General features: G+C 39.4%; 1 protein-coding gene across 3 annotated transcripts in view; it reads right to left on the reverse strand.

The window, feature by feature from the left end:
- Nucleotides 1-1,092: 1,092 nt before the first annotated feature.
- The window catches only part of zgc:174356 (proton-coupled folate transporter), a 50,830-nt gene continuing 31,290 nt past the window's right edge, over nucleotides 1,093-20,632 (reverse strand). For all 3 annotated transcript variants that reach the window (XM_029729834.1, XM_029729833.1, XM_029729832.1), the window contains one exon: nucleotides 1,093-1,818. In XM_029729834.1, the coding sequence (XP_029585694.1) occupies nucleotides 1,767-1,818 (52 nt within the window). In that variant the 3' untranslated portion in view covers nucleotides 1,093-1,766. The remainder of the gene's footprint in view (nucleotides 1,819-20,632) is intronic.

Raw genomic sequence — 20,632 nt, forward strand, 5'->3', positions numbered from 1 at the left:
GACTGCTAAATAGCTAACAAAATGGCTACACAAACTATCTGCATTGACTCTTTTATTTAATTAAAATGTTTGCACTGACTCTGTGCACACTCACAGGACTATACACACTCACTCATACACACTTACACACGTATTTTGCTCACACACCCATAACACGCGCATACTTTCATACTGACTCTACTCACACACAATCATCATATACACTGCCGCTACTCTGTTTATCATATGTCCTGATGCCTAGTCAACTTACTGAAAGCCATGGTATACCACATGTATGACCAAAGATATATTTTTTTACTGTTTTAATTACATTGGTAACCAGTTTATAATAGCAATAAGGCACCTCAGGGTTTTGTGGTATATGGCAAATATACCACGGCTAATGGCTGTATACAGGCACTGCACATTGCGTAGTGTATAAGAACAGCCCTTTGCTGTGGTATATTGGCCATATACTGTACCACACCCCCTCCTGCCTTATTGCTTAACTATAATATTTTTACTACTGATATTGATTACTGCATTGTTGAGAAAGAGCTTGCAAGAAAGACATTTCACTGTACTTGTGTACTCAACAATAAAACTTAAAACCATCTAAAAGCCCTCTGCTCGGTACTGTAGACCATCTAAGGTAAAGGGTGTACTGGAGCTACTGTATGGGCTGTACTGTTACAGCAGTCAGTCGGATAGGAGAAATGCTGTTTTTAAATCCTATCTCCTTAATTGGAGGATGATATTTGGCTCGGTCTCTGTAAAATGGAAAAAAGCTGCAGATTGCTTGCTCTCAGCTCTAATTGTGGTGCGTCAGTATGAGAGCCTGTGTGTGTGTGTGTGTGTGTCAATACAGGCTCATCAGACTAGAGAGAGGTTTAATACAGCTTTTCTCAATGACCTTCTCCAGATATGGAGTCTGACCTTTTTCTATTCTAATTTTATTAACGGTTATTATTACTTCCTTTATCAGCTCAATCACAACTCTACATTCTGTAAAACAACTTCAATAATCTCATCTTCTCACTCTCTGCCTTTCTTTGTCTCCCTCTTTTCGTCTCCCAATCGCTCTCCCTCAATCGGTCTTTCCCTCTCTCCCTCTTTGTCTTTGGATTTCTCTCTCCATATTTTCCCTTTCCCATGTCAAATTAAAATAATAATGGAATACACAGTGATACCATGGAGATCTAAGATGTTTGTCTTTCTCTCAAGCAGCATAGGCTTTTATTATGATAATGCAATTTTATTTATAAAAGCAATTCTGCTGCAATCATTTTACAAGTGTGAAGAAACATATGTGTTGATTGAAATAAGAGAAATGGGTAGAAGAGGCGATATTATCCATTTACCTTTACCTGTTTCCTGTAGAGCACAGCAGAATCAGAACATGTGTGATGAGAATAACTTAAAAACATGCATTATAGGTTACTCAAATGCAGCGGGGTTGTCCCATTTTCACAGTTAATTTATTGGAAAATATATATATATAAATAAAAAATATGATTTCTTGTATAATGTACCATCTACTGCCCTCAAACTCAACTCTGGACCTCGAAGCCAATTACACTGCATTTTTTTCATTGTTCCCCTCTAATCAGGGATTTAGACCTGGAACACCAGGTGGCTGCAATTAATTATCAGGTAGAACAGAGAAACAGCAGGCTCCGGCCCTTGAATGGTAGGAGTTGAATAGCCCTGATCTACCGTATATTATGCACTGTGTAGGGAGTAGGATGCCATTTGAGACACATCCTAGGTGTACTATAGGCCTGGATTTAGTCCTGTATGACCAGGCGAGGTTGTGTGGCTGGCATCTCACTGATCCACCTGTTTGAAGAGACAGTGAGAGAGACAGAGACAGAGAGAGTGAAATACATTGTTTACTGGAGAAACTGACCTATTTATCACACCAAATTATCGACCAATGAAACACTTCAGTTTGGATTTCTCCTGAGAGATCTCCCTATTCTCCCAACCTAGCCCTCTGAATCTCATATCCCGTACAGAATTTCATCAAATTGGGGTTTTATGGATATAAATGCAAGACATAAGATTACTGTATATGAATTATTAAAGGATATACCAGTAGGGAGCAGTCCACAGATAAACACTTTATAATACAGTAATCTATTTTAGATAATATAAATCTAAAGACTACTGTCATCAGGTGGGACCCTGTGTTGTATCGACCATAATGCATTGCTAGAGTTGTTCCAAGCCATCATCCTGCTGGAAACAATACAGCAACGTTTGGTCGTCCAAGTGAGTTTGAAATAGAGTCAGGGATAGGGTCGCAAAATTCCAGGAACTTTCAATAAATTCCCTTGTTTTCCAGAAATCCTGGTTGGAGGATTCTGGATTTCCTACTTATTCCTTCCCAATTCCGGGAATCCTCCAAATGGGATTTTGGGAAAACAATGGAATTTATTGAAAGTTCCCAGGAATATCATATCAGCAACATGTTATCTATGACGTCCACCATGAACAGAATATAACCCTGTAGCTAGTAGGCTACATTTGAAGAGTTTAAAAACACTATATAAACACACATTTTTCACATTTGTGTTTTTTTCATCAGAAATTATTGTTATGGGTACCTTCATTTGTGTGTAAAATATGACTATTCTCAGATTTTTCATTCATTGGTTTTTGGTTGTTTTTTTGAAAAACACTGAATTAGCCATTGTTTAGCTGGAATGGATTGTTCGTATCCTGTATATCTGGCTCTGATATGTGGTTGTCTCACCGAGCTATCTTAAGAAGACTGCACTAACTGTAAGGCGCTCTGGATAAGAGCATCTGCTAAATGACTAAAATGCAAATGTACATGTTTCACATACAGCTCTCATATTACTGTACTGAATTATAAAAAAATATATAAATATTGATGTCACAAATGTATCATTTGTACAGTTCTTTCTAAAAATAAAACAAATATGTTTTAAGTGAGAGTAGGCATTGGTCTAAAGCCGAAAAATAAATTCACATGAGCACCACAATGCCTATTCCACCCATGCTTTACCAAGGTTTTCCAGCACACAGCTTTGACCTACTACAGTAGCTACAGTATGTTTGTATTGTACTTCAAACTATGTGTAGGCAAGTAGCTTAGGATTCAAACCTTCTCAAACAGGCTAATTCATTCTCTTAAAGGAGGTGCTTCCACAATGTGATTTGTACCACATACACGGTAAAGTATTGGATTCTTCACACACCACAGTCTCTAAAGATTCTCAGACCATGAGAAACAAGATTCTCTGGTCTGATGAAACTAAGATTGAACTGTTTGGCCTAAATGCCAAGAGTCACGTCTGGAGGAAACCTGGCACCATCCCTACGGTGAAGTTTGGTGGTGGCAACATGCTGTGGGGGTGTTTTTCAGCGGCAGGGACTGGGGGAATAGTTAGGATCAAGGGAAAGATGAATGGAGCAAGAACAGAGAGATCCTTGATGAAAACCTGCTCTAGAGTGTTCAGGGCCTCAGACTGGGGTGAAGGTTCACCTTCCAACAGGACAATGACCCTATAGTAAGTACACAGCCAAGAAAACCTGAAAATAGCTGTGCAGCGACGCTCCCCATCCAACGTGACAGAGCTTGAGAGGATCTGCATAGAAGAATGGGAGAAACTCCCCAAATACAGGTGTGCCAAGCTTGTAGCGTCATACCCAAGTGCACAAGGCTGTAATTGCACAAAGTACTGAGTCAAGGGTCTGAATACTGTATTTCCATTTTTTTTATTTTTATGCATTTGCAAAAACACCTGTTTTTGCTTTGTCATTATTGGGTATTGTGTGTAGATTGATGAGGATTTTTTATATTTTTTAATCCATTTCAGAATAAGGCTGTAACGTAACAAAAAGTGTGGAAATATTGAATACTTTCCGAATACACTGTGTGTGTGTGTGTGTGTGTGTGTATTTTATATATATATATATATATATATATATATATTTTATTTTTTTATAATATATTTAATTTTTATATAATTCAGTACAGTAATATGAGAGCTGTATGTGAAACATGAACATTATAGTCATTTAGCAGATGCTCTTATCCAGAGCGCCTTACAGTAGTCATCTTAAGATAGCTCGGTGAGACAACCACATATATATAGTATACATAAATATATATATAGTATACATAAATATATATAGTATACACACACACACACACACACACACACACACACACACACACACACATATATAATTTAAATAGCAGGACACTAAGTCCATTATCCCTTGAAGAGTATGAATTAGGCTGTTTGACAAGGTTTGAATCCTAAACAACCTGCCTACACAGTTTGAAGTGCCTTGCCAACATAGCTACTGTAGTAGCTTTTTTGATGCAGGCTTTTTTGTTCAAGTCCAGTTCTACCACACCGGATTCTACTATTCATGGTCTCAATGAACACCTGAGGTCTTGATGAACAGCTGAGTAGAAGAATCAGGTGTGGTAGCACTGGGCTTGAACAGAAAAGCCTGCATAATGCTGCAGATCATCAAGAGCAATTTTGATAACTCCTGATACACCGTAACAAAAGACAAACTTCAGAGAAACACCTGTAAAATACAGTCATTAGACAAGTACAAAACTCTTAAGAAAAATGAAAGACATATTTACAAATCTGAAATTCGATAGGTTCTCTAAATCTTTGAATACAAAACTTCAGCTACAATTCTGTACACAGCTGTCCAACTCCAGTTAAAAAGCAGTTGGGAGTACTCACAGATTTAGAACAGAACACTATTGATGATAGTGTCCGAAGTACACTCTTAGAAAAAAGGGTTATAAAAGGGTTCTGCGGCTGTCCCCATAGGACAACTCTTTTCGGTTCCAGGTTGAACACTTTTGACTTCCATGTAGAACCCTCAGTGGAACGGGTTCTACATGGAACCCAAAAGGGTTCTACCCGGAACCAAAAGTGGTTCTTCACAAGGTTCTCCTATTGAGATAGCAACTTCTTTTGTGGGCCAGCTTGCATTTCTCTGTGACAGGCGCATGCCCACAATCCACCACTCTGCCATAAAGCACTGTGTCCATGGGCAGTACAGTAAGGATGGCGTGCATCTCACAGATGAGGGCAACAACCTCTTTCTTCCTTGAGATTCTGAGAGCTGGTCTCTCCTCCGTTCTAGCAAGACGCACGCAGTAGTACACACCACTAAACTCACTGCCACTTGCCAGCCACTTCACGAACCCAAAAGCTCTTCAAAGTGCCACGTAACTAATGCAAATAAGCACTGTGTTAAAACTATACACTAAAGAGAATGGTCAAAGTGTATCCTCCAAGAGGCTAACCCAGATCCTTCAGTTCAAGGTAGTGACACTAACAGTTTTTATAAGGTAGTGACACTACCCGTTGTTTTAAGGTAGTGACACTAACCGTTGACACTACGAACCTTGTTATAAACACTTCAACTTGACATGCTATTTAACTGGACAGTCTGGTCTATTTAACTGGACAGTCTGGTCTATTTAACTGGACAGTCTGGTCTATTTAACTGGACAGTTTGGTGATGACAGGAAGCTTTCGATGCACAAAGTATAATTTTTTTCATTCACTCAGTACTGATTGAATGTTTTTCTCTTGCTTGGTTAAAAATAAATAGTCAAAACAGTTGATATGTTGAAAACAGTCTCATTTATAGAGTTAGCTCGAAGCAAGTTAGCAAGCATGGTATTTTCTTTTGACTGCGCACAGGTTCGGGTGCGCTAACAAGCAATGATGTTTTAACTGGGTGCACGTGTGCACTTGCACAAAGTATGTCTGTATACTGATTTTTCTCCAATAACAAAAATAAATAAATAAAATCTTGCAAAGTGATACTTATGTGGATGGCAAATACAGATTTTTTGTAACACACTAAAAAGTAACTTGACACTGTGTTGATCAGTCAGTGCAAATGTGGATTATAATGACAATGACTAATAATGCAAGACAATTGCATTGAGAGAGGAGGGAGCGTACTGAATTAATGTATAAGATGTGTAATGTGTAACCATGCTAACTTTTAATTTGGATGGTCGAAAATAAGCATGTCTGTCTAGTGTACTAGCTAGCTAACTGTTTCTTAGCAAGGCAATTTTATCAGCTACAATTTGTGTTGTGAGAGGCATGGTTGATCTTGGTAGAGGCTAGCTAGCTAGCAGCTGTTGTTATGTGCTGAAATATGGTTGCACATGTAACATTAGCAAGCAAGCCAATTTGACTCTATGGAGTAGCTTACGTTAGATGAGCAATGCCCATTGCATGATGTATTATAAATTAGCAGCGTGGCAGTTTCCCAAAGTGTGTTAACTACGAACTTTACTTAGCTAGCTAGCTTTGCGGAAGAATGTAGGATATAAAACTTATTGTCCAACAACGTTTGGTGTCGACTATGAACTTTACTTAGCTAGCTAAGTTACCTAAGCTTTGTGGAAGAATGTGGGATGTAAGTTATTGTCAACATTGAGTTATTAACCTCTCTAGTACATGTGGGACGAACTCGTCCCACCTACGTAACAGCCACTGAAATCCAGTGGCGCGATTTTTGAATCGTTAGAAATGCTATAACTTCAATTTCTCAAACATATGACTATTTCACAGCTATTTAAAGACAAGAATCTCGTTAATCTAACCCCACTGTCCGATTTCAAAAAGGCTTTACAACAAAAGCAAAACATTAGATTATGTTAGCAGAGTACCCAGCCAGAAATAATCACACAGCCATTTTTCAAGCTAGCATATCATGTCACATAAACCCAAACCACAGCTAAATGCAGCACTAACCTTTTATAATCTTCATCAGATGACACACCTAGGACATTGTGTTATACAATACATGCATGTCTGTTCAATCAAGTTCATATTTATATCAAAAACCAGCTTTTTACATTAGCATGTGACGTTCAGAAAAAGCATAACCACCGCAAACTTCCGGTGAATTTACTAACAGTTTGCTAAATTACTCACGATAAACGTTCACAAAAAGCATAACAATTATTTTAAGAATTATAGATACATTACCCCTCTATGCACTCGATATGTCCGATTTTAAAATAGCTTTTCGGATGAAGCACATTTTGCAATAATCTAAGTACATAGCCCGGCATTACAGGGCTAGCTATTTAGATACCCACCCAGGTCAGCATCCACCAAAATCACATTTCCTATAAGAAAGATGTTCTTACCTTGCTTGTTCTTCATCAGAATACACTGCCAGGACTTCTACTTCAATAACAAATGTTGGTTTGGTCCCAAATAATCCATCGTTATGTTCCAACAGCGACGTTTTGTTCGTGAGTTCTAGAATGCTTTTTCGCGGTGTCGCGCATGGCGCATTGGCGTGTCAAAAATGTCTAAATATTCCATTACCGTACTTCGAAGCATGTCAACCGCTGTTTAAAACCAATTTTTATGCCATTTATGTCATAGAGAAGTGTTAATATTCCGACCGGGAGTATGCATTGAGCCTAAACAGCCGAATAAAATTTCTCCTCAGAAGCGACTCATGCACGCGCATCATTGAAAGGTCCTCCGAGCATCCACTTACAAAAGGCGATAATATATTTCAACCTGAGGTTCCCTCGTAAACCTTCAGTTATTTCGCGGGCTCTGAGAGCCTATTGGAGCCCTGGGAATTGTCACGTTACAGCTAAGATCCTTACTTTTCAATAAAAAGAGGTAAGACGCACGACTCCTTGTCAGACAGGGTACTTCCTGCTTGAAGCCTTGTCAGGTTTTTGCCTGCCATAGGAGTTCTGTTATACTCACAGACACCATTCAAACAGTTTTAGAAAATTCAGAGTGTTTTCTATCCAAACCTGAACAATAATATGCATATTCTAGCTTCTGAGTTGGTGTAGGAGGCCGTTAAAAATGGGAACATATTTTTTCCAAAATTCTCAATACTGCCCCCTATACCAAACAGGTTAATGGCTAGTTAGTTGGCTAGCTTACTGGCTATAGAAGGCAAGGATGTTAGCTAGCTTATTTGTTTGTTTACACAGATGACTTCAGCCTTATATAAAAAACCTTCCTTGGAAAAATAGCTTTCCTCACGTGTTGCTTAGCTAGCTAGCCAACGTTAGCTCTCATCTGACTGGTATTTTATCTGTGGTATACCATTATGTTAGCTAGTTAGTCAATGTTACAGCTGCTGGCTAGCTAGCTACCATTCAACTGACTAATAACCACCGACCCATTTTTCATTGTCAGTATGCATTTATTGATTAACCTCAGCTTGAGTACCAGCATATAGCTATCTACAGTAGCCTAGCACTCAACCACTTCTTATCATGACTGGCTGCTCATGACTAACAAACTTAGCAAATCCGGCATATTTTAAGTCCAATGGTCACTTTATGGATGCTATAATCTCGTTTTAAACCAATGTCTAGAATTTGAGCTAGGTAGCCACAAGAAAAATTCTTAAAACTCAAATGCTAACAACCCTGTTAAAAAATCTGTTATGTGGTTCTCGGTAATGGACGGACGGCTCATGACGAGAGGCGAGGAGTGTGTTGTGTACATTCAAGTTGATTTGCGAATTTTAATAGAGATTGTTGTCATATGGGAGATTTGAACTTAACCTCTCTGGCGTAGGTAAGATGCTACCGTCCCACCAGGCCAACATCCGGTGAAATTGCAGAGCTCTAAAATTCAAAATACACCATTCGTAATATTAAACATTTATGTAAATACATATATCTTACATCATTTAAAAGATGAACTTCTTGTTAATCCAGCCGCTGTGTCAGATTTCAAAAAGGCTTTACGGCGAAAGCATACCATGCAATTTTCTGAGGACAGCGCCCCGCACACACAAGTATTACTAGCATTTTCCAACCAAGAATTAGCATCAAGAAAGTCAGAAATAACAATAAAATAAATCGCTTACCTTTGAAGATCTTCCTCTGGTGGCAATGCCAAGTGTCCTAACTACACAGTGAATGTTCGTTTTGTTTGATAAAATCCATTTTTATAGCCTAACACAAAACATTTGTAAACCGCTTGCGTCGTGATTTCGGTCTCATTCAACTTTGGACAAAATATTTGTGGTAATTACACACACAAAACAAACGTTTATGCAGTCATGGTTGGCTTCATTGCAATCCTCTGGTTGTTACTAACACAACCATACTTGATGGTTCTTTTCCCGGGACGTATTGACAGAAACAACCGATTTGAAAACACCAATCAATGACCTCATTGCGCACCAATGGTAGGACCGGTCTATCGTTGATTGACTGTATTTTGGCCCAATGACCACTGATCATCTTGAAATCCAGCTTGGAAGATAGCCAATGAGCTGAGGTAAACGGCAATATGTAAATGGTTATACATTCGAAGACCAGCCTTTGGTCGTAAACTCTGGCTTATAAGAGGTTCATTCGCCATTGCAAATCCTACTTGAAGGAGCCACGAGTGTTACGCATAGCAGTACATAGTCAATAGCATTTTCAGCAAGTTTAGATATTTAAATTATGGCGAATAAATCAGGAAAAGCTAAAACAAAGTCTAGGTATACAGATTTAACCCAAATTATAGAGGAAAGTAGAGAAAGCGAGACCGAGTTGCTTCAGAAAGATGAATCTTTCAGCGAAGCTAGTTTTGACTCCCAGGTGGAAGACATGTTTCTGCACGGAGGATGCCATGCTGGACTGATAAGTTCTCATGCTAATGTCGTTGTTTGAAATTAATAATATCAAATATTATTCGAGATTTATTTTTTGATTTTCTTATTTTATTTGCAATATATAAAATATCATCAGTAATGAAATGTGCAATGAAATGTGTAAAGTACACATTGGCTATACAGTGTGTGTGTGTGTTATATATATTTTTAAATGTATTTTACATAAACATGGAATGGAACAGCACTTTGCCATAGTGATTATGTTCCCTGTACTCTATATAATACATATTTGTTTATTTTACGTGTTGATACAGGGCTCATACATAAAAGTATTGTTACTGATTTTTGAAAATCTTTCACAGTGGCAGTGATTCTGATTATGAGCCGCCAATGTCTAGGTGTCCATCTCCCTCTGAAGCTGGTTCATCCAGCCGGACCCCTGCTGTCCCCGGCTCCACACCTACCCGGCCATCTAGAGGTGTGATGTCAGTGACAAAGAAGCAGAGGTGGGGAAGAGAGAAACCTTCAGACAGAGGGCCGTTGGCACACTGTGTTAGAAGATGTGGAACCAATTCCACCAGTTTTTAGACCCAAAAGGCAGCCAGGAATTCAATTAGACATGACTGCAAAGTACAGCCCACTTCAACTTTTTCAACTGTTTTTCACCTCGTCAGTTGTTGATTCCTTGGTGTCGATCACCAATAACTTCTTACATCTAGGGGTTCCGCTAGCGGAACGCCTCGCCAATATCCAATGGAAGAGCGTGGCGCGAAATACAAAACCCTCAAAAATACAATAATTTCAATTTTTCAAACATACGACTATTTTACACCATTTTAAAGATAAGACTCTCGTTAATCTAACCATATTGTCCGATTTCAAAAAGGCTTTACAGCGAAAGCAAAACATTAGATTATGTTAGGAGAGTACATAGCCAAAAATAATCACACAGCCATTTTCCAAGCAAGCATATGTCACAAAAACCCAAAACACAGCTAAATGAAGCACTAACCTTTGATGATCTTCATCAGATGACACTCCTAGGACATTATGTTATACAATACATGCATGTTTTGTTCAATCAAGTTCATATTTATATCCAAAAACAGCTTTTTACATTGGCATGTGATGTTCAGAACATGCATTCCCACCCAAAACTTCCGGTGAATTTACTAAATTACTCATCATAAACGTTGACAAAATACATAAATTATTTTAAGAATTATAGATACAGAACTCCTTTATGCAATCGCTATGTCAGATTTTAAAATAGCTTTTCGGCGAAAGCACATTTTGCAATATTCTGAGTACATAGCTCAGCCATCACGGCTAGCTAATTTGACACCCACCAAGTTTGGGGCTCACTAAACTCAGAATTACTATTAGAAAAATTGTATTACCTTTGCTGATCTTCGTCAGAATGCACTCCCAGGACTGCTACTTCCACCAGAAATGTTGTTTTTGTTCCAAATAATCCATAGTTATATCCAAATACCTCCGTTTTGTTCGTGCGTTCAGGTCACTATCCAAAGGGAAACGCGCGAGCGCAATTCGAGACAAAAAAAATTCAAAATGTTCCATTACCGTACTTAGAAGCATGACAAACGCTGTTTAAAATCTATTTTTATGGTATTTTTCTCTTAAAATAGCGATAATATTCCAACCAGACAATAGTGTATTCATTCAAAGAGGAAAAGAAAAAACAGCGTGGTCACTTGAAAACGCATATCCAATCTCTTTGTCACCAGGCAGACCACTGAGAAACTGAGCTACTATACTCTGCCCAGAGACAGGAGACGCCTCAATCCGCTTTCTGAAGGCTTTAGAGAGCCAATGGAAGCCTTAGAAAGTGCTACGTAACCCCACAGATACTGTAGTTTCGATAGAGAATCAAAAAAAGAACTACAAATTCTCAGACAGGCCACTTCCTGCTTGGAATTTTCTCAGGTTTTTGCCTGCCATATGAGTTATTTTATACTTACAGACACCATTTAAACAGTTTTAGAAACTTCAGAGTGTTTTCTATCCAAATATACTAATAATATGCAAATATTTGACTCTGGGCCCGAGAAGTAGGCTGTTTAATTTGGGTACGTTTTTCATCCGGCCGTGAAAATACTGCCCCCTATAGCGAAGAGATTAAGTACGGGGCTACGAAGCAGGCAGGAAAGAAAGAGGCATGGATGCCCATTTCCATGTCAGACCTTTTCTGCTACCTTTCAATGGTCATTTACATGGGGCTGGTGAAGTTGAAAACTCTAAGGGACTACTGGAAAATGTCAGCTCTCTATCAACTGCCTTTCCCCATGACTGTCATTTTTTTTACATTTTAGGGTTGTAAAATGTCTTGTAAAAGGTTTCTGACTATCTCACGGGCGCTTCACATCAGTGACCCAGATGTTGATGGGGAGAATGAGAAGAAGAGAGGCACAGCAAGGTTTGATAGGCTCTGCAAAATCAAACCTCTCTACCCCAACATCGTTGAGGCCTGCAAGACCTATTTTCAGCCCGCCCAGAACCTGTCCATAGATGAGAGGATGGTAGCCTCAAAGGCCAGAATTGGCCTCAAACAATACATGCGGAACAAACCAACAAAATGGGTTACAAACTGTTTGTTTTGGCTGATTCTGTGTGTGCCTACACGAAGCAATTCTTTTGTTTATGAGGGGAAAAACAGTTTTGCTACCGATAATGGACTTAGTTATGATTCCGTTATGGAGTTATTAGATTTTCAACTGCTGGGGAAGGGCTACAAACTGTTTGTGGACAACTTCTACACAAGCCCTACCCTGTTTACAGACCTAAGGAAGCGGGATGTGTGGGCTTGTGGCACCATTCGGACCAACAGAGTGGGCTTTCCAAAAACAAAGGTAAACGACATGCCTAAGCGGGCTGAGCGGGGTACCATGCGATGGATTCGCCAAGATGGCCTGCTCTTTGTAAAGTGGATGGATACCAGAGAGGTGGTCATGTGCACAACTATCCACAAGTCATTCAGTGGCATTCACGTCGTCAGGCGTGTGAAGGATGGTACCGGGGCATGGACCACAAAAAATGTCCCCATTCCAGCTGCTGTAAAGGACTACAACAAGGGCATGGGAGGTGTGGACCTGTCAGACGCACTGATAGGCTACTGCAATGTTCTCCACAAGACCATGAAATGGTACAAGACATTTTTCTATCATTTCATCGACATTGCTGTGGTGAATGCCTTCATCCTCCAGAAGGAAATGGCTAAGAGCTGTGGACAGCCCCCCATCTCACAGCTAGCCTTCAGAGAGCTGCTCATCCAGGAGCTTGCTAGCTACAGCAAGTCCACTGCATCACCTTTTGTCCCCTCTACCTCTGTCCCTTCTGCTCCTTCAACCAGTGGTGTTCACCTGCCCAAATTCATCTCTGCAGGCATGAATGTGCCTCAGGTCAAAAAGGGCACAGTAGGGAGGCGTCGTTGTGCCCTTTGTCACAGGAAATGCCCCATCACCTGCACCACTTGTTCAGTAACCCTATTCTTTACAGCAGAAAGAGACTGCTATGGGCCATGGCACCAGCAGCACAATATTGTGTAGGAGGACTATTGTAAATAGAAAATGTGTAAATAGTTACCCTTGTTATATATATATATATATATAGATATATATATATATATATATAGATATATATATATATAGATATATATATATATATACACACACTTTTTTGGGGGGTGTGTTAGAATAGCATTTATGTATTTTGTATATAGTTATTTGCTTTAAAATGTATCACTGTACCAATTCGGCCACTTGGGTACATTTGTGTGGGACACCTGGGTGACTTCATGCTCAATATCATGTAGCTCACTCATTCTTGAAGTTATCCGTCTGAAACTTTGCTAAACTATTGTTGCCCTCTTATGTTATTCATTCAAATTCTCCCCAGCATCCTATCTGAATGTTTGGCTGTTCTTGGTCATTTGAAAAATGATGCAACAACAATAAAAAAAACAGAAAACGTATGTTTATTCCTTGTATTATCTTCTACCAGATCTATTGTGTTATATTCTTGTACATTCAATTCACATTTCCACAAAACTCAGAGTGTTTCCTTTCAAATGATACCAAGAATATGCATATCCTTGCTTCTGGGCCTGAGCTACAGGCAGTTAGATTAGGGTATGTCTTCAGGCGGAAATTGAGAAGGGGGATACCCAGAAGAAGTTAACACTGAGCTTCAACCAATGCCTATCATCGCGTCTATATAAAAAATATAGTTATTTTTTACTTTTGACTGTGTAAAACATAGCAGAACAACTTATTTCTGAGAGTGAGGCGGATATACAGTGCATTCGGAAAGTATTCAGACCCCATTACTTTTTCCATATTTTGTTACGTACAGCCTATTCTAAAATGGTTTAAATACTTCTTTCCCCTCATATATCTACACACAACACCCCATAATGTCAAATTGAAAATAGATTTTTAGAATTATTTATTTTTTTACATTTATTAAAAATAAAAGTTTTCCGACCCTTTGATAGGAGAGTCGAAAATAAGCTCAGGTGCATCCTGTTGCCATGAATCATCCTTGAGATATTTCTACAACTTGATTGGAAATTACCTGTGGTAAATTAATTTGATTGGACATGATTTGGAAAAGCACACACACACCTGTCTATATAAGGTCACACAGTTGACAATGCATGTCAGAGCAAAAACCAAGCCATGAGGTGGAAGGAATTGTCTGTAGAGCTCCGAGACAAGATAGTGTCAGGGCACAGATCTGGGGAAGGGTACCAAAACATATTTTCAGCATTAAAGTTCCCTAAGAACACAGTGGCCATCATTCTTAAATGGAAGAAGATTGAAATCACCAAGCCTCTTTCTAGAGCTGGCCGGCCGGCCAAACAGAGCAATCGGGGGAGAAGGGGCTTGGTCCGGGAGGTGACCAAGAACCCAATGACAGAGCTCCAGCGTGGAGATGGGAGAACCTTCCAGAAGGACAACCATCTCTGCAGCACTCCACCAATCAGGCCTTTATGGTAGTGGCCAGACGGAGACACTCCACAGTAAAAGGCACATGACAGCCCTCTTGGAGTTTGCCGAAAGGCACCTAAAGGACTCTCAGACCATGAGAAACAAGATTCTCTGGTCTGATGAAACCAAGATTGAACTATTTGGCCTGAATGCCAAGTGTCACGTCTGGAGGAAACCTGGCACCATCCATACGGAGAAGCATGGTGGTGGCAGCATCATGCTGTGGGGATGTTTTTCAGCGGCAGAGACTGGGAGACTAATCAGGATCGAGGCAAAGATGAACGGAGCAAAGTACAGAGAAATCTGATGAAAACCTGCTCCAGAGCACGTAGGACCTCAAACTAGGGTGAAGGTTCACCTTTCAACAGGACAACAACCCTAAGCACACAGTCAAGACAACGCAGGAGTGGCTTCGGGACAAGTCTCTGAATGTCCTTGAGTGGCCCAGCTAGAGCCTGGACTTGAACCCGATCGAACATCTTTGGAGAAACCTGAAAATGGCTATGCAGCGATTCTCCCCATCCAACCTGACAGAGCTGGATAGGATCTGCAAAGAAGAATGGGAGAAACTCTACAAATACAGGTGTGCCAAGCTGGTAGCGTCATACCCAAGAAGACTCAAGGCTGTAATCACTGCCCAAGGTGCATCAACAAAGTACTGAGTAGGTCTGAATACGTATGTAGATGTCATATTTCCATTTATTGGAAATATGCAAACATTTTGGAAAAACTGTTTTTGCTTTGTCAATATGGGGTATTGTGTGTAGATTGATAAGGGGAAAAAACGGTTTAATTCAATAAAGTCTAACAAAATTTTGAAAAAGTCGAGGTGTCTGAATATTTTCAGAATGCACTGAATAGCGTTTTGAAATGACACCATAAATTGATAGAATTTAAACAAATCCAGCTCTGTCATTGAACAACCCCATGTCATGATTAGCCTGTGTTTTTCACTCTCTTTCATAAGATCTTTAAATTAAACAAAAGCTAATTTACCAACATTTCTGAAAATGCATATATAGCATTTGGGAAATAAACGCATTTCATAAGGGATGTTTGAGTTGAAAAACAGCATGTAGCATCATTGATGACTTGATAATATAACATAATGTATAAGATGAAATGTAACAGTCATATTCTCATTCTAAGCATGTTTATTTTAGCAAACAATGGGTGTAGTAAAACTACTAGACTAGACGATATCACAGTGTGTATTACACTTGACCATTACACACCTACTCATACAAAGACCATCACCTGGATGAAATCAAATTTAGAAAAGTGTTGGCTAATAAACTATTTGCTTGTTGTCGGAGCCAAGGTTGGCGCAGGTGACTGAATTGATAACTACTTGCTGCTGTCAGATGTGTATACACCGGTGACTGAATTGATAACTACTTGCTGCTGTCAGATGTGTATACACCGGGGGTATCATCGGATGGGGCCACAGTGTCTTCTGATCCCTCCTGTCTCAGCCTCCAGTATTTATGCTGCAGTGGTTTATGTGTCGGGGGGCTAGGGTCAGTCTGTTACATCTGGAGTATTTCTCTTGTCTTATCCGGTGTCCTGTGTGAATTTAAATATGCTCTCTCTAATTCTCTCTTTCTCTCTTTCTTTCTCTCTCTCTCGGAGGACCTGAGCCCTAGGACCATGCCTCAGGACTACCTGGCTTGATGACTCCTTGCTGTCCCCAGTCCACCTGGCCGTGCTGCTGCTCCAGTTTCAACTGTTCTGCCTGCGGCTATGGAACCCTGACCTGTTCACCGGACGTGCTTGTTACACCCTCGACAACTACTATGATTATTATTATTTGACCATGCTGGTCATTTATGAACATTTTAACATCTTGACCATGTTCTGTTATAATATCCACCCGGCACAGCCAGAAGAGGACTGGCCACCCCTCATAGCCTGGTTCCTCTCTAGGTTTCTTCCTAGGTTTTTGCCTTTCTAGGGAGTTTTTCCTAGGGAGTTTTTCCTAGCCACCGTGCTTCTTTCACATGCATTGCTTGCTGTTTGGGGTTTTAGGCTGAGTTTCTGTACAGCACTTTGAGATATCAGCTGATGTACGAAGGGCTGTATAAATACATTTGATTTGATTTTGATTTGAATTGATAACTACTTGCTGCTGTCAGATGTGTATACACCGGTGACTGAATTGATAACTACTTACTGCTGTCAGATGTGTATACACCGGTGACTGAATTGATAACTACTTGCTGCTGTCAGATGTGTATACACCGGTGACTGCTTGCGTTCATTCTTTGCTTGCGGGCTCATTTCTGTGACAGGCCCCAACAATGCGCCTTCATTTCAGTCTTAATGAGAGAGTGTACATGCGGAACAGAACAGCTTTAGGGTGCCGCAGCCACAACTAATCCAAACAGCCTTCTCTCTGTTGGCGTTCCTTCACTTTAATAACACGAGCGCAGCTGAGGCCAAATTAAACCTGTAATTTTGGGAAATAAAAAAATGATAATTGTGGCGGATGTGTCGGCACGCTACAATGCTCTCCGAGTCTGAGCCCTGCAGAGAGTCTAGTTGGTGCTGATGAAGGAATGTCCAGTGAGATTATGCAATATACCCATCCTTGTCATTGAGAATGAGACTATTGGAAGTGTCATGTTTATCATCACCGGTCCAATTACCAGCTTGGTTTGGAGTCCTTGGTTATACTTTTGACTTTGAAATATCCAGGATTTTTTTGCAGGTGCATTACAACACTGTTGTTCTTACAATGTACTGTATCTGGCCTAAACACAATACACCATAATGTCAAAGTGTAATTATGTTTTTAGAACATTAATGTTTTATTAAAAATGTAAATATGAAATGTCTTGAAAGTATTCAACCCCTTTGTTATGACAAGCATAAATAAGTTCAGGAGTAAACATTTGCTTAACAAGTCACAAAATAAGTTGCATGGAATCACTCTGTGTGCAATAATAGTGTTTAACATGATTTTTGAATGACTACCTCATTTCTGTACCCCACACATAAAAGTATCTGTAAAGGTCCCTCAGTCAAGCAGTGAATTTCAAACACAGATTCAACCAAAGACCAGGGAGGTTTTCCAATGCCTCGCAAAGAATGTCACCTATTGGTAGATGAGTAAAAAATAAAAAAGCAAACATTGAATATCCCTTTGAGTACTGTATGGTGAAGTTATTAATTACACTTTGAATGGCGGGTGTATCAATTCCCCCAGTCACTATAAATATGTAGGCATCCTTCCTAACTCAGTTACCAGAGAGGAAGAAAACCGCTCAAGGATTTTCCATGAGGCCAATGGTGACTTTAAAACAGAGTTTAATGGCTGTGATAGGAGAAAACTGAGGATGGATCAACAACATTGTAGTTACTCCACAATACTAACCTAAATGACAGAGTAAAAAGAAGGAAGCCTGTACATAATACAAATATTCCAAAACATGCATCCTGTTTGCAATAAGGCACTAAAGTAAAATTGCAAAAAAACGTGGCAAAGAAATTAACTTTATGTCCTGAATATAAAGAGTTATGTTTAGGGCAAATCCAACGCAATACATCACTGAGTACCACTCTTCATATTTCTAAGCATGGTGGTGGCTGCATCATGTTATGGATATGCTTGTTATTGACAAGGACTAGGGAGTTTTTTTTAGGATAAAAAGAAATGGAATAGAGCTAAGCACAGGCCAAATCCTAGAGGAAAACCTAGTTCAGTCTGCTTTCCAACAGACACTGGGAGACAAATTCACCTTTCAGCAGGACAATAACTTAAAACAAGGCCAAAAATACACTGTAGTTGCTTACCAAGACAACATTGAATGTTTCCGAGTGGCCTAGTTACAGTTTTGACTTAAATCGGCTTGAAGATCTATGGCAAGACTTAAAACTGGCTGTCCAGCAATGATTAACAACCAATTTGATACAGCTTGAATAAGAATTGTTTCTACAATCCATGTTTGCAAAGCTCTTAGAGACTTACCCAGAAAGATGTACAGCTGTAATCGCTGCCAAAGGTAATTCTAACATGTATTGACTCAGGGGTGGGAATACTTATGTAAATGAAATAAAATAAAAAAGTATATTTTGAAAAACCTTTCAAGTGACTTTTTAGAAAACGATAGACAAATATTAACTTGCAAACGTACAAGTCTAAGGGGGGCCTAGCAGAGGGGCACTTACTCTGGTACAGTCCAATCAGCCTTAATACTGTACTGAATACCAGTGTGACTGTTCATGTGGATATATTCAATTGAATAATAATTTTGTACTCTTTCTCTGCTACAATTTAATGTTTCCGAATAAAAATCAAATTTTCCATGCATTTTCAACTCTACCGTTTTGTCACAAAAACGGTTGCGTTAAATAGCAAATGTGCCTACTCTGGTCTTGGTATGTGTGCTCTAGTCAATGGCTCACAGATACAGTCCGGATAGGCTGTGAGGGTAGGCTAGTGTAGTCGAAAATAGAGATAGTGAATAAATGTGAATGATGATGAAGGCCAGTGATGAAGATGCGTCTAGCGACTTGCTGGGGACCAGCTTTATGACTCAAATCACGATTTATGGCATTGTTTGGGTGGCCTGTCATTTGTGGGCTATCACAGGGGTCAAACACACCTTACCTGTGGTAATCTCGAGGAAGAGACATTCCCATAGAAGTCCTAGGGTCACTGAAGCCAGGAGAGGTGCGAAGACTGATGAAACTTGAATCGACTAAATTAATGTTAGTGAATTAAATTGTCATCTTTGGATTGTTTCAAGAGTTCATAAAGAGCTATGAATTTTGATATGTTACATTGTACTGTAAGTGGTATGGATTTATTGTTAGAGAAACTGTTATTCTAATCGTCAGATGGAGGATAGTTCAAAGAGGAGCGACAGAGGGGTGCACCCGTATAATTTAGATAAGAGTTGCGATGATTAGACCCAAGAATGTGTGTGTTGTTTTTATGCCTCTGTTTTAATGTTTTGGGTCATGCAAAGTGACGTTAGTTAAACGATAGGAGATAATGGGAGTTAGTGATCTTGGAAGAATAAAAGCTGGGCTTAAATTTAGATCAGGGAGTCAATGGTATACCGATCTCTTGATGTACATTTGTATGTCATAGTGGTGAATTTTCTTTGCTGTTAAGACTTAGGATATTTTATATCCTTTATATGTGAAGATTTCTGGTATGTACCATTTGCTTATTGTATTCTTATTGCGTAACTGCAATAAATATACTTTTAAAATGGATACGAACAGTAGTCCTCACATTTGAGTAATATTCCTTGAATTATTATTTGGTAAAATGTCTAATGGTAAATGTTATTCACAATACACATAGCATATGTGGCTCGTTTCAGGAAACTAGGCCTATGTCGCATGTCACTACTTCACAGGAACGGCATTTGAACATAAACATTTACTTTTTATCAAAATGTGTTTTTTGGCAGAAAGGCCTTCAGGAAAATGTGAACGTTCATGTGCCTTAATAACAAACTTGTATTCCATCCATAAATCCGAATAAAATTGTTAAATTATGAGCCTAGTTGGTTTAGCCACAGAAAAAGTCAGAAGCCTTCCCGCTAGACATGATTGGCTGAGATAAGATGGGCTGGACATGCCGGGAGATGAGTTTGGATTGGTGTGCATGTGGCATGCTTCAGTCTGTAACGTGAGTTGTTCAGTATGTGTTGACAATCTTTTCAACCGCGCCGTTTTATAAAGATATAACGTTAGCCATCGAGAACTCCAAAAGTTTTGCTACTTTTCTCAACAACATTGATACCCTGAATTTACCAGGCGCTATCGACAGATCAGTTGGAAAAAGTGATGGGCTACTTTCTGCACATGTCACGGTCAGTGTGAACCGGAGTGACCTGACACAACTCTTGCCAAACAAGATGTAGCTACAAACAAAACAGAGTTAAATGGTTCCAGTCTGCCGTGAAGCATTCATCCATGTATGCAGGTAAGAGTCTAACTACATTTTCTAATTTTGTCAGAAAGTTGTTTTTATTGCAAGATGAAGCGTA

The sequence above is a fragment of the Salmo trutta genome, chromosome 33 (assembly GCF_901001165.1).
Source record: "Salmo trutta chromosome 33, fSalTru1.1, whole genome shotgun sequence".
In the NCBI taxonomy this organism is placed as follows: domain Eukaryota; kingdom Metazoa; phylum Chordata; class Actinopteri; order Salmoniformes; family Salmonidae; genus Salmo; species Salmo trutta.